The sequence below is a fragment of the Cyprinodon tularosa genome, unplaced genomic scaffold (genome assembly GCF_016077235.1).
Source record: "Cyprinodon tularosa strain WSP-4 unplaced genomic scaffold, ASM1607723v1 ctg305, whole genome shotgun sequence".
Lineage (NCBI taxonomy): Eukaryota > Metazoa > Chordata > Actinopteri > Cyprinodontiformes > Cyprinodontidae > Cyprinodon > Cyprinodon tularosa.
Genome location: NW_024039014.1, coordinates 81,232 through 94,920, shown reverse-complemented (window position 1 = coordinate 94,920; position 13,689 = coordinate 81,232). Strand labels below are relative to the sequence as shown.

Sequence of the window (13,689 nt, the reverse complement as noted above, 5' to 3'; positions counted from 1 at the left end):
CCATGCTGGTTACCTTTAAGCATTGGTGGAAAATTCAGGAGTTTTGCTCCTCTCTTTTAGTATGGCTCCTCAGCCAGCCACATCAGAGTACCATTGTCATGATCTTGGCACTGATGACTAGATTATTGGTTCATTTCTTCCACCTGTCTAGCTCCACCAATTTTTTTTTATTCTCACTCATCAGATCCACCTGTTCCAGTTCCTAATTAAGCAGCTTGTTCCCAGCCATCAGTGCCAGATAATTCAAGCCGTGTGTGACAGTTTTCTAGAGTACCTAGTGTTTTTCTGATTACCTGATCCTCACTAATTTCTGCCTCTGGAATTCTGAGTTTTGTTTGCCCCTGTTCTGATCTGTTTTGCCTGGCCTGGCTTCCGACTGCAACTTGGATTCTGCCTCCTAACGACCTTGGATCTGTCTCCTGACCCCGGGTTGGATTCCTCTTCGATACCTCTTCAGATCTCTGATCGTATAGCCTGGAAATCTGCTCCTGCATGGACTGTGACCTTGGATTTTCCCTCTGGATATTTCTGCTCTTCCGCGTCTGCTGGCTTCTGCTTGTCAGTCTGCTCTGTTTCACTCCTGGAACTCTCTGGGCTCCTGCTGCATGCTGTGGAGAAATCATCCTACTGGATTCCACTCCTTCCTCTGGGCTTGGACCGAACTTATAAACCTGGTTTATAAGCTTGGTCACATGCTCGCTATTATTACCCATCAGAGTTTAGTGGTCACTAACCTGTGTTTCCACCTCTACAGAGAATCCAGCAATCCTGCCCCAGCTGACGAGCCGCAGAGTTATGAACAGTTAATAAATGCTTTGTTTGAAAACACTCTGATCTGTAGTTTGGAGTACTGACAACCATATGAATTGAGGACAATGCAGGCCACAGGAATCAGTGGACCACTGGACCTGTTGATAATTTCAGAAACAGATTCCGCAAAAAGGACTGTTCTGCAATGTTTCACTCTGCTTTTATAGGAAACTTTGATATGCCAGAGACTGGAGGCTTTCATCTCAGAGGAAAAGACGTTAGCTCCCCTTGTGCAGGCCTGACATAACAAGCTTTCCTGAACTTTGGAGAAGCTTCACCTTTCAAAACCAGATCAACCAAGGATACAGGTCAGGCAAAGTTAGGGAAAGCTTTAGTTTAAAAAGGGTCTACGCACTAATTCGTAATGTTTGTGCTTCCTTATATACTCATTACATTTGATTACTAAAATATGACAAAAAAAATCCCTTTTTAAATTACCCCCCTTGTGTCTGCTCATTATCTTCATAAGTCAGATGTAGTAAAGAAGTTATTTCCTCAGCAACAATCACAGAAGGTTAAGATTAAATTACCCAAGATTGTTGATTTTTGATTAAGCAAATAGTTTAATACAATATTGTTTTGCTAAATTATGTTTTATTTACCTTATATTTTGATTCTGAATTAGTTTGAAAACACTCCACTTGCTCTAAGCTAGTTCATTTGACCTGATTTAAAGGTCTTCATGACAAACTGTGGTTTTCGAACAAAGATTACATTCTAAACTGTGACATTGCTATATTTTGATTATGGTTTTTAAACATTTAAATTTTTCTTTGTGGTCATAGTATCTTAGTCTCCTCAAGAGTTTTTAACTTAAATTATGTTTGACTTGGAGCTGGATGATTTTAATAAATCCATCTAGTTTGAATGGACGCCCTTATATATGTATTTTATACTTAATATGGGCAAATTATCTGTTTGAACATGAATTGAGCTTGACTCACACTTATTGTTCCAAAGTTATTTGATTTAAATTACATTTCCCTGCCATTTAACATATAAAGTTAATCCTTAATGCCTACACATCTAAATGGTCTAAGAATTACAAGAATAAAAAGAAATTCTTGAAAGGATTTGTAGCTTAAAAATTTTTTTTTTTTTAGATAAACAAAAATAAATTGCAGAAGAAATTCCTTTTAAAAAGTATTTCAAAAATTTAACCTTTGAAAAATAGTTTACATGATGAGAAATTCCCAAGTTAGAGTACAGGGAAGCAAAGGGAAACTCCATTAATTAAAATAACAGTGAATATTTAATAACAAACATAAACAAAGTACCAGTATATCATTGTCTTCATACATGAGACTGAAAAGGGATGTAAAATTATGATTAAAAATGAATGATTAAGCTGTAATTGTTAGTAGAGAATCAGGGGTGGTGACCTACACAACAGCCGAGGTTCCAACCAACAGACCGTTCAAACTACTGATGAGAATCCAGGCTAAGATTCAGCTGCAAGAGCAGACCTTCCTTTCTTGTTTCCGTTTCAAAAATATTTGTCTTAATCCAGTAAAATAACAATTAATCAAAAATATCACACATCTATAATATGCGAGTGTTTTGAAATGTAAGTTTCTCTGGTTTATTGACCCTGAGGTAATAGGCATTTAAACAGTAAAGCTAAACCAAATATCTGATTAGATTTTTTGTTTCTTCTGTTAGTTTTTGGTCAAGATTCTTGGTCGTACATGCGTCTTCTGAGCACACCAAGGACAATTACAAACACTGTTGGAGTTGCAACCACAGCAACAGCAATGGTGAACTGCAAAAAAAAAAAAGTATACATGTTAAATACTAGTAAAGCTTTTTGCTCAAATGGGTCATTAATTTTCATAGTTTAGTGACTTTTCTATAGCATATCAACTTTTTTGTTTAGAAATGCAATATGCTTTTTGCAAATTCATCAAGTCAAGTTATGTGAATATACGTTGGCATTTTTAGCAAACCTTAATCACAGAAGCAACGTGGCACCCTTCAAATGACTGCAAAAATATATGAAAAAGAGCAAGGCTGCACGGCAAGTATGAATCTGTGTTGTCGGAATCTCTACACCTTTAAGGAGAAAAAAAAAGCAAAAAAGAATATATATATATTCATTATTTTTTTACAGATAAAATTGTACTTTGATGAGCAGGTACACTTATATTTCAGCCGTAACTAACCTTTGGTACATGGTACTTAGGAGAAGATTTGTGTCTGCATGGTACAGGTCAGATAGGCCAAGCTCAGTCAGTATGGAAAGTGGCAGCCTGTAACCCTCATCAACAAGCAAACCAAGGTTGTACCATCCCTGGAAAGATTAAAAAGTACAACTTAAACAGAAGTATTTACAAGGATGATGCTGCATAAAGACACTTCAGAAGAAAAGAGTAGCAACAATACCTGTGGGTTGTTGCTTAAAGCTGCCTTTGAATACATCTGTGCAGCAGAAAAGTAGTCTTTCTGTCTACCATCCAGCCCTTCATATAACAGGTCACCCATCCTAATGAAGGCTGGAAGAATAAAAATAAACAAACTCAAGTTAGTTACAGTAACCTTCTAGAAAGGATTTAACTTTAAGATCAATACTTACCATAAGTGTCCGGATTCTGACTCTGGATTGTGAGATTGTAATATCTCCACATATAGTTTGTTGCATAGTGACGATCCAGAAACCCAGCCTTAAACATAACCATTAAAAGACAACAGTATTTAAAAATAAAACAATACAGATATGTCACATACTGCTACTCAATAATAATAAAATGAAATTACCGAATTTTGTTCACAAAGATATGCCACATTAAACTGTGCAGGAGCATACCCTGATTCAGCTGCCATCATATAGTATAACAAAGCCATGAACCTGTTTAAAGACAGAGTGTCACTTGGATGTAGATGTTACCTGTTTACTATCAAATTCAAAAAGAAGACAACACACATGTCACTCTTCAGATAGGAATCCAGCGCATTCCTTAAGATCCTGCCCAAATATCCGTTGTGCTCAGCTGTCCACTTAACCCACCTTAAAACAGAAAAAATAGGAAATATGTTACAACTAGGATGTACTCACACATAAACAGTCTGATCAGAGTGATGTATGCTTTTATAAGTAGCATGAGTCAAAATGTATTTTGTGATTTCCAATTTGTGCATAAGTTGGAATTTATTTATATTTATTTTTTTAATTCAAATAGGGTCTAAATTGTAAACATAGGCTCTCTAGACACCTACATCAGGTTAAATTCTGTTTAGCAGGCTACACTTGATCAGTCTTTGTATTTTTGTCAAGCTTCTAGCATAGTATGGCCTCTGGCATCAAGCTGCTGGGATATTTGACCATTTTTCATGGCAAATCAAATAGAGATTATATAAACTGTAATCCATAAAATAAGCTTACTTGCCGCCTTTATCCATTACAAAATAGGTATTGATGTGTTTGTAATCGTTGTGCTGTAGTAAAGCTCAGTTATCCAAGTTTTAATTATTAGTTTGAGGTGAAATTAGTGCATTTGGAGCAAATATTTCCTGTTTATTTTCCTCCTCCTTGTGCTAAACACCTGTTACCTTAAAAAACCCTTTACCCCCCTAAAGAACACACACTTTCATGACGTTCCTATGAAACTAGGATGGCAGTGAATTTAACCTATAAAGGCAACTGCAATTAAAAACAAGTGTGAGTAGCTAACAAGACAGCATCTGATGGGCGTCTCGCAACATAGCCGGGTATCCCTGTAGCCCAGACGTCAGCCAGTGAAACTGCTCCGCGCAGGTGTGCTCTTTCAGCAGACTTCAGGTAGTACTTGTAGGCCACATACTGATGGAAACACACAAATTGTTTCACAATGAATGACCTGAAACTTTTATTAAGTGTAAAACGAATGCATGTATTTGCATAAAAGAGAACCTGGTCAGCAGGTTTTCCTGGATAGAGGCCCTGTGAGTGCAAGACACCGAGATTTAAAGGGGCATCTGGAGAACCAAGGGAATCTGCTTTTTCCCACAGCTGCACAGCTTGCTGGTAGTCCTTTTCATACTGCTCATAGTACCAGGCCAGGGCATTCATTGCGGGAACAAATTCCTGAAGCACAAATCATGGAAATCAAAAGGGAGAGTGCAAAGTTTAAACAGAAGTGGAGATACAAATATAATACTACATTATGCTTAAATATGAGTATTTAAAATAAATGTATATAAAAAACCTTTTCCACCGCTTTTTTAAGGAAAGTGACAGCTTTTGGAACATCCTTTTCAACACCCTGGCCCTACAGAAAAAAAAAAAAACATTTTTAAAAAATGTACCACTATAATATAACTCTTAAGAATAATCATAAGAGCTAGGCTTTTTTATGTGTGTTGGGTAAAAATCTTACCAGCAGCAGCACTATTCCATAGTCATACATTGACACTGGGTCCTCCAGCTGCACAGCTCCTCTTTCATAGTGCTTCACAGCCTCCTGTATGTTTGGAGACAATCCTTGCTGACCCCAGAAGAGCATACGGGCAAGAGCTTGCTGTGAAAACAATGATTACTTTTGCTATTAAAATAATGGCTTTGGTTATAAAGTACTATTTACAACCCCTTTAAGCAAAATCCCAGATAAAGGTATAAAGAAACACCTTTTTAATGCAAAATTTTAAACTAAATTATTACATTTTGACAACTTAAAAATGCTAATCTTAATGACTTCTCTTGAAATTTTAGGTGATCAAACAACAAAAAATGAGAGAAACATTTCTTGCACAGAAAAATAAAAAAGTGAGGTCTGCATTTGCATTAAGCCACAGTGTTATCCCTTAATAAAATACAATGCAGCAAAAAACAATAAAAAACTTTTAAAACAACCCTAATTAGTAAATCAGGTCCAGGTTTAATCTTTGAATAAATACAGCTGTTCTGCAGAGGCATCAGGGGCTGGTAAGAGAACCTTAATGAACAGCCGGCTCATGATGACCAAGGATAAAATAAAACATGGTGGTGGCATCATTATGCTGTGGGGATTTCTATCCTTACCAAGGCCATAGGAACCTCATCAGAGTACAAATTCCAAAGGGTACATGATCCTTTAACATAGGGAAAAGACTCAACGTTCAAAAGGACAAAACATAAAAATCAGAACCAAACTTAATATACAAACAATTTAGATTACACAAATAATTCGAAACAAATGTACAATAATTTAAAAAGGGCACATTTAAAATAAAACATTAAGAGGAGCCAAATAAATGGACAACATGGGTCTGCAGATTTTCTGTTTAGAAAAGATGTCCAAAGTCATGCAGCATATTTCTTACTCTACAAATATATGCTAGTCATAATAAGTCAGTAATAATGGTTATGCGATGAAATGGAAAAGATTGAAGAATAAATGATGTGGTAAAGAACATCCTCTAACAGTACAGTACATCTGTTTGGTCTTCTTTTGGCGTTGTGCCTGGCTGTCCTTTAACAGGATCCAGTTAGGTCTTTCTTTATAAAAAAAATATTTCAGCAAAAAAACTGATAATAATATGCAATAGTACAATCCACCAGGGTTATGGTGAAAAGATCAAAGGAAAGATTTAAATAGAAATAGGAATTTGAAAAATCTCCCTTGAACGCCTCAAAGAGAAGTTTAGGACACAAGTAAAACTGGGTACCTCAGCCTCAGCTGCCCCTCTGCGGGCCTGTAGTTTCAGCCACTGAAAGATATGATGATCCTTGTTGGTCTGAAGGTTCAAAGTCTCATCGTCGTTCAAATATATAGCCTCCACAAACGTCTTAAAAGGAAATAAAAAGTGGAAAACAAGTTAACGACTGATTTGCTGTTCAGCAGAGATCCTCAAATTATTTAAATTAGAGATGAATAAATCTAAAAAACACACTCTTTTTAAATTCAAATTTAGAAAAAAGTTTAGATAACGAGAAATTTCTAGGTTAGAGTAAAGGTTACCAAAGGGAAATTCCATTTATTACATTAAGAACAGTGAATACTTAAAAAATATAAATAAATAAACAACACAGTGGTTTATCATTTCCTTCATACATAAGACTAGAAAGAGGTGAAAAGACTGGAGGAAAAAAGTAGCTATATGTAGTTATATGATTATGTATGATTATGTTGTAATTGTGACCTACAACTGCCGAGGTTCCCGTGCCTGAAGAAACCAGAAACCTGCTGACCCTTCACACTACTGGTGAGGATCCAGGTTTAGATTCAGTAGCAAGAGCAGACCTTTCTTTTTTGTTATGTTAAAAAACGTATTTGTCTTAATCCAGTGAGATAACATAATTAATCAAATATATTACACATCAAATCCTACACTATGTAAGTATTTTGAATAGCTAGTTCTCTCGTGTTTATTGACCCTGAGGTAACAGGCATTGAAAGAGAAAAGCTACACTAAATAATTTATTAGCTTTTTGTTTTTCCTGTTCATTTTTGGTCAAGATTATTGGTCATACATGTGTCTTTGAACACACTGAGGAAAATAACAAACCTACATTACAGAGCATGATGCAGAGAACAAATGGATGACTGGTGTAACCCGGGTGTAAATCCCAGTGATTTTCCATTTACATGTTTGGATAATGGAGAAAGATTCCAGTGATCATTCTGTGTGTTTTTTCATTTACAGCCCCTCATTGCTACACAGCCAATTGCTGTTGAGTATCAGGGTCACATGTGCAACAGCCTATCAGTTAGGTATATATTAGTTGGAGTGGGGAAGTATGAAAGACTATGGCATGTTGGGAGAAGCAGAGCTGCAGGAGCTAACTACTTAGCCGAGATGACATGGGAAAAAAAACTGTTTGTGTTACATACAAACTATGGAATTGGTGAGTGTTTCTCTTGTGTGGCTTAATATTAGCTCATTATGTCTTTGTTTGTTGTCTAGCTGCTAAATTGCTGATTATACAAACAGATGCCCAGACTAGCTTTGAAGAACCCTATGTGGACAATGAGGTGCCTTAAATATTTATTGAGCACTTGTTTGTATTAGTTTTTTTTACATTTCATGTTGACTAATTTATATAGTGCATATTTATTGGATTTTTTATGAATGTAATTAATATGGAACTTTATATTTATTGAATATGCATATTGATTGAAAATTATTGTTTGGAATTATTTGTAGTGCAAAGAGTACCACTAACTGAATTTGTGTGCACACTAGAATGTTTTGATCATATATATATATATATATATATATATATATATATTGAGAAAATGGTCCTGTTTTATTATTCAGGCCAGGTGTTGATGGCGAGCTGAAGGTCCAGGCCTAGAGCCCAAGAAAGATTGCACTTTGGGTGCACAAAGTCTTTGGATCTCCTGCCAGGCTGGTAGGAGGCTCCTTGCAGCCGACGAACAATTTTGTTTCCACTCTGCTCTGACTTTTGTCAGTCCACAACCTGCACTGTACCAAGCACTTTAAAATGGAATTTGCTTGGGACCTTTAATCAACCCCAGCCTGGGGTGAATCGACTGAAGGGATGTGGTTTCATTAATTGTGGAATTGATTAATTTTGTTTTTCTTTTTCCTCTTTATTGTTTTGTTTTCTTTCTTTTTTCTGTGCATTTTATATGGCCATTCGGATGATTCAATGACGTTGTAAATATGTATAAAATTTTCCTCACTATAAATACAAAGCACTCGCAACTGCAAACTTCTAGTCTCTGTATGCTGTTTCATGAGTCGTGCCTATATTCTGAGAACTAGCCTATTGACCTTATTTGTTATGATCCATTTGCATTAATTTAAAATATAGTATACTGTTATTTTTACAGATATGCTACACTATCAATTGCAGGCTTATTCCTCGATAGGGAATTCATATTTAAAATATTTAAAAGCTTTTTTGTTTCGCCATGCATGCTAAAAATGAGATTCAGAGCTCTGTAGAAGTTTTCTTACCACTTGAGCTTTTTCATGTTATTTCTCACAATAAAATCTTTCTAAATGCTTTATAGAATTAAATAATCTGTTACTATGTTTTACTATGTCTCTCCTTTACTCTGACATCCCTGAATAACATCCAGTGTAATGTTTGTTTTAGAACTTTGGTAAACAAACATCATAATAAAGGGACACAACAAGAATAAGGATGTGTAGTGGGGTTTGGCTATGAAACACGCAAACACTCCAGGAAAAAAAAAAAATCATTCAATCCATTATCCGTGATGCTTATCCCAAGCAGTGCCTATCTCCAGCTGTGTACGGGCGAGAAGACAGGTCGCCAGTCCATTGCAGGACATCACAGAGACAAACAGCCATTAATTTACGCACACACTCACACCTAAGGAGAATTTAGAGAATCCAGAATTTAGAGAATTAACCTAACAGTCATGTTTTTGAACTGTGGGAGGAGACTGGAGTACCAGGAGAGAACCCGCACATGCTCAGGGAGAACATGCAAACTCCATGCAGAGGGACCCCGGGCCAGGCAGCAGTGCTACCCACTGCGTCACTGAGCATTGACCATGATAAGTCAGTTAGCAGTTAGTGGTATCTGTCGGCAAGATAACTATTAGTCAAAAGCTTCATTGATCTAGAATTGATGGCGGAGTGGCAAGAATGCAATGAAGTTGTCGTGACACATCAAGAGAATACAGGAATCTGATCAGATGAGGACAAATTTGTACTTTTTAGTCTTTATTCCAAACAGTACATGAGGGAAAAGACTAACAGCACTCAATAAATATACCCATGGTCAAAAATGTTGGTGGCAGCATGATGCTGTGGGGACCGTATTCTAAAGGAGGGATCAGGAGGCTGATTTAGAGTTGTTAGGTAGATTACATGGCAATCCAGGAAGATAATCTATTAGATGCTGAACAGACTTAAGATTGGGGCAGAGATTCACATTAAACACATGCCAGAGATATTGGATTTGCTTGCAGCAAAAACTGTGTATAAAAACCTAAAAGGTACTGCTTAAGATGTAACAGAACAAAGATGAGTGTTTCCTCCCAGCTCCTGCACTCCAGTAACTGCAAGACTGATTGATTTCTTCTACTGTACTTTGCAATATAAAACACATAGATTACCTGCTGTGGGGAGGGATTCTGCCGGTCTAAAGTTGTCTGTTTTGCAATATTTGCATAATAAGCATAGGCCAGATCTGGATCTTTCAGAAAACCATGTAGTCCCTGCTGGTGTAGGTGACCGAGATGCAATAGAGCCAACCGATTATCCCTCTGAGCAGCCAGCAGGGCAAGGAGCCAAGCCTGTGGAAAACAAAGCATGTGAATAAAAAAGAAAAACATAGACAGAGAGAAAACAATTCATGTTGGAATAAAACACACCTTAATGGGGTGCTTCTGGACTCCCAGGCCAGTGCTGTAGAGCACAGATGACATGTGCAGAGCAAGGTTATCAGCAAGACAGCCAGCTTGGAGCAAGAGATGCAATATTTTTCTGACAGCTGCAGTGCTGCTTGTTTTATGCATCTTATGAACTGATAAGGAATACAGAGCTCTTCCCACAGCTGTTGGACTGACTGATGTCCTTCCTGCAATATAAACAGAATAGTTTTTTTAAGCGAATCAATATATATGGTTTTGGTAGTCCATGGATATTAATTAATGAATAAACAGAATAGATCTTCAAAACTTTAAAGCTGTGCAATCGTGCGTCAGCATTTTGTAATTTATACATTACCATATTTAAAAACCAGTAACTTGGCTAGTTGGGTAGCAATTTTTCTGCGAGGAACAGCTTTCTCCCAAAGCCCACACTGGGAATTTGATGGTTGTTTCCCCATTTCAAGCCACTCATGTAAAACATTGAAACAAGTCTCTGAAAAAGGCAAAACAGTCAATTATATGTTGGCTTTACATTTTTGTTGTAACTCTACCACCATCTAATGGACAAAATAGACTACTACAACCTTTTTTCCCCTGTTTGTTTTTAAGTATGAAGCCACTGATTTTGACAGCGATGTCAAAGATAAATTCTTTGCAGTTCTGCAGCCATCCAGCCAGGTTTGTGCTTTTTATCACTTCTGGAATAACAACTTCAGACTGTGGCATAAAAAAAGGACGGAAAATAATTAAGACTGAAAATTCACTACTTATTCATTAGAAGTATAAGAACATTATTACCGTGGAATGGGGAATTCTGTTGCGGTAGTAAACTACAGGTCCAAAATAACCTTCCAGACCTTGGATAAATTTCCCTCCACCAATCACAAAATATCCTTCTGTGTCATCAAATATGACATCATGACTTAAACTGTAAAAAAAAATAAAAATAAAAACAGTAATTTTTTCTGCTGATACAATCACATTATTAAAGTGAAAAGTAAACCTACGTATGTTCTGAAGATTTCACTGTTCTTTCCTCATCATGCATAAACCACAAGGAAACAGTTACCTAAAAAACATAAAGACAATTTCATCTTGTATTTCTATCATAAAGTAAATATTAAAGGATGTGTTGTGTCAATATAAGATTACTCACAGTTTTTCCGCGTAATGCTAGACTGAGTTGGCACCATTTATTTAAAGGGACAGTAAATGTGGAGAGAAATGCAGAAGATTCTTCAGAAAACCCACTTATCTGAATGTGTAGCTGGCCTGTATTTAAATGTAGAAGTGACGATTAAATTGAATACAATTAAAACTGTAAACCGTTTGTCCATCTGAAGTTTCTGTTGACAGATGAAGACTAAAAATAAAGTAGAAAGATTGAAAGTCCCGCTTAATTTTTAAGTAACATAAACACATTTGATTGTACATGCCAAACACTCAAAAAGGCTACATTACAAAACTAGAACAGAAATTTTTTTTTATAGATAATTCAAGTGGCAAAGTTTCAGAAGATTTCAACAGCATATAAACTTAAGTAAATGTATGGATTCACCACCGAACATACATAGACTAATTAGAAAAACGTTGCATTTCTGATTCCAAACTTCCAGAATGAATATTTAAAAGACAGGCTTACATGGATGGTTTAAATCTTGGCAGAGTGGAATGAATATTGTAAATAAAAAAGGTAAAAAGTCAAAAAGCTAAATAATAAATTGTGTTTTTTTTTTCCACATTTGTTTCTCTCAGGCCAAGTGACAGTGTATGGGTGAATCTGTGTCAGACTATTGCAGTCATATGGCATATAAACATAATTTTGATGATATTGTCATCAAGGTTAAGTCTGTTGTTGGTCGGTGTGTGGATACATTGGCAGGAAGCGTCCAAAGTCCCTTCTGCACAAAAACAATTTCAACCTTTAGGCTTGTGGATGTGCCCCAATATTTCAACTTAATTACAAACATTAATATTAATAATTCAAAACTTTTAACAAGGTAGGACTCAAAGAAATGGTAAAGAGGGATCTTTTTCAATATTTTCCAAGTAGGCCGGCAATATCACACTGTTAGTTTCATTAGACTACGAAACAAATTTAAATTGTTTGCCACAAATCTTGGTGCAGAACCAACAAACCATTGAAAATCTACAAGGAGTTTTAAATACCTTTTTCTTTTAGGAAATCCTTTTATATTATATAGAATGCACTTTGTAAAGCAATAAAGCCTATTCATGAGAATGTATTAGCTCGTAGAAAAGTTAATAATACCTGATTGTCCGAGGAAAAGTGCTGGTGTGGCATAATTGTTGTGGGAATCAATGTGATGAAACACTCCACACAATTTCTCCTTGCAATGCCTGGTCACAAATATCCACAAGGAAAGTTCACACCTAGGGGAAAAATATGCAAAGTTCGGCTATAAGGTTAATTTTACCATCTGCATCCAAAGAATCATAAACTGTGTTATAGCTACTATATTACCAAGGAAAAGCAATGGCTTTAATGCGATGGTGCTCCAGCAGCTCATTCCTGTATGGATCCAGTGTCTTTGTTATTCCAAAAATTTCTCCGGTTGAAGCATAGATTGTAGACAGAAGATGGATGGTTTCTAAGGGTAACGATGAGTTTTAGTTCGGTTAAATTAGCTTTAATATGCAATAGCTTTCATTCAAAGTAGACTGTTTTAAGGAAATCTCTTTCCTGTAATGGATCTAGAATTTTCAAGATCCCACCAGTAATGAATGTAGAAAAAAATTCTCATTGGCTCAGCCTTACCTTGCTCTACAGGGCACAGTTTCTGTAAAAACCGCTGAGTTAATTGTAACATTTGTTTGCTCCAGGACATAGAGAGCTGATGCTGCTTGACAGGTCGACTAAAGAAGGGCTTAGGCTGCAGATGTGCCACATCCTGAGAACCAGAGGGGCTTCTAGTCTCATCAGAACCAGAGTGTCTAACAGTGGCTCGAAGAAAACAGCTCAGCAAAATGTAATCTGGAATTATCCCATCTGGTTGATACACCAACCAATCTGGTAGTTTCAGCTTCACAGTCTTTATTAAAGGTTCCCTGGGGACACAGCTCCACTGCCTCAGTTGGATTGTGGACACTGTGCCTGTTTCAAATGTTACAACACAGTCCAGCTGTACTGTAGCTGCTGCATCACAAGAGTAGAGGATTCTCAGGAGATGGTCTGGGAGAGCTTCCTCTGGAGGATTCAGGAGCTTCACCTTGTCCAAACCACAAACAATCTGAAGCACAACAAATGCAGTTCCTCACCTGATGAAAGCAGAGTAGATGACTGTCAGAGATGCTTAAGATAAACATGCTCCTACCTGCATAGTGAGGAAAAACTGGCAGATGAATTTGTATAATGTATGGAAGCCCATGTTTCACACTGCCTTCATCAATCTTCTCAGTAAGAAGGCTGCAGGGAAACAAAGAGGCTCCATAACCGGATCTAATCCTGTTTCACACTGGCTCCACTGAAGCACAGGTAAATATTTAACAGCACACAGTTCCACCCAATTACTACCTGAACGGTGGAGGTGGGGAGGGCCGCTGTGCTGTGAACTGCATTCCAATCCTAAAAAGATAAAGATGCATCATT

At 36.8% G+C, this 13,689-nt stretch overlaps 1 protein-coding gene across 1 annotated transcript; it reads right to left on the bottom strand.

Moving 5' to 3' along the window:
* Window positions 1-2,368: 2,368 nt before the first annotated feature.
* On the bottom strand, window positions 2,369-13,545 carry LOC119787921 (protein sel-1 homolog 3). The gene is given in 23 exon segments (XM_038291979.1): window positions 2,369-2,572; window positions 2,757-2,862; window positions 2,973-3,100; window positions 3,193-3,302; window positions 3,383-3,470; window positions 3,565-3,655; window positions 3,731-3,814; window positions 4,479-4,606; window positions 4,697-4,870; window positions 4,992-5,054; window positions 5,163-5,303; window positions 6,430-6,549; window positions 9,822-10,001; window positions 10,080-10,285; window positions 10,435-10,572; window positions 10,661-10,796; window positions 10,878-11,007; window positions 11,087-11,148; window positions 11,236-11,351; window positions 12,352-12,473; window positions 12,565-12,691; window positions 12,859-13,330; window positions 13,415-13,545. Coding segments are annotated over 23 exon segments (3,069 nt in total). The 5' UTR covers window positions 13,469-13,545; the 3' UTR covers window positions 2,369-2,479.
* Window positions 13,546-13,689: the final 144 nt, after the last annotated feature.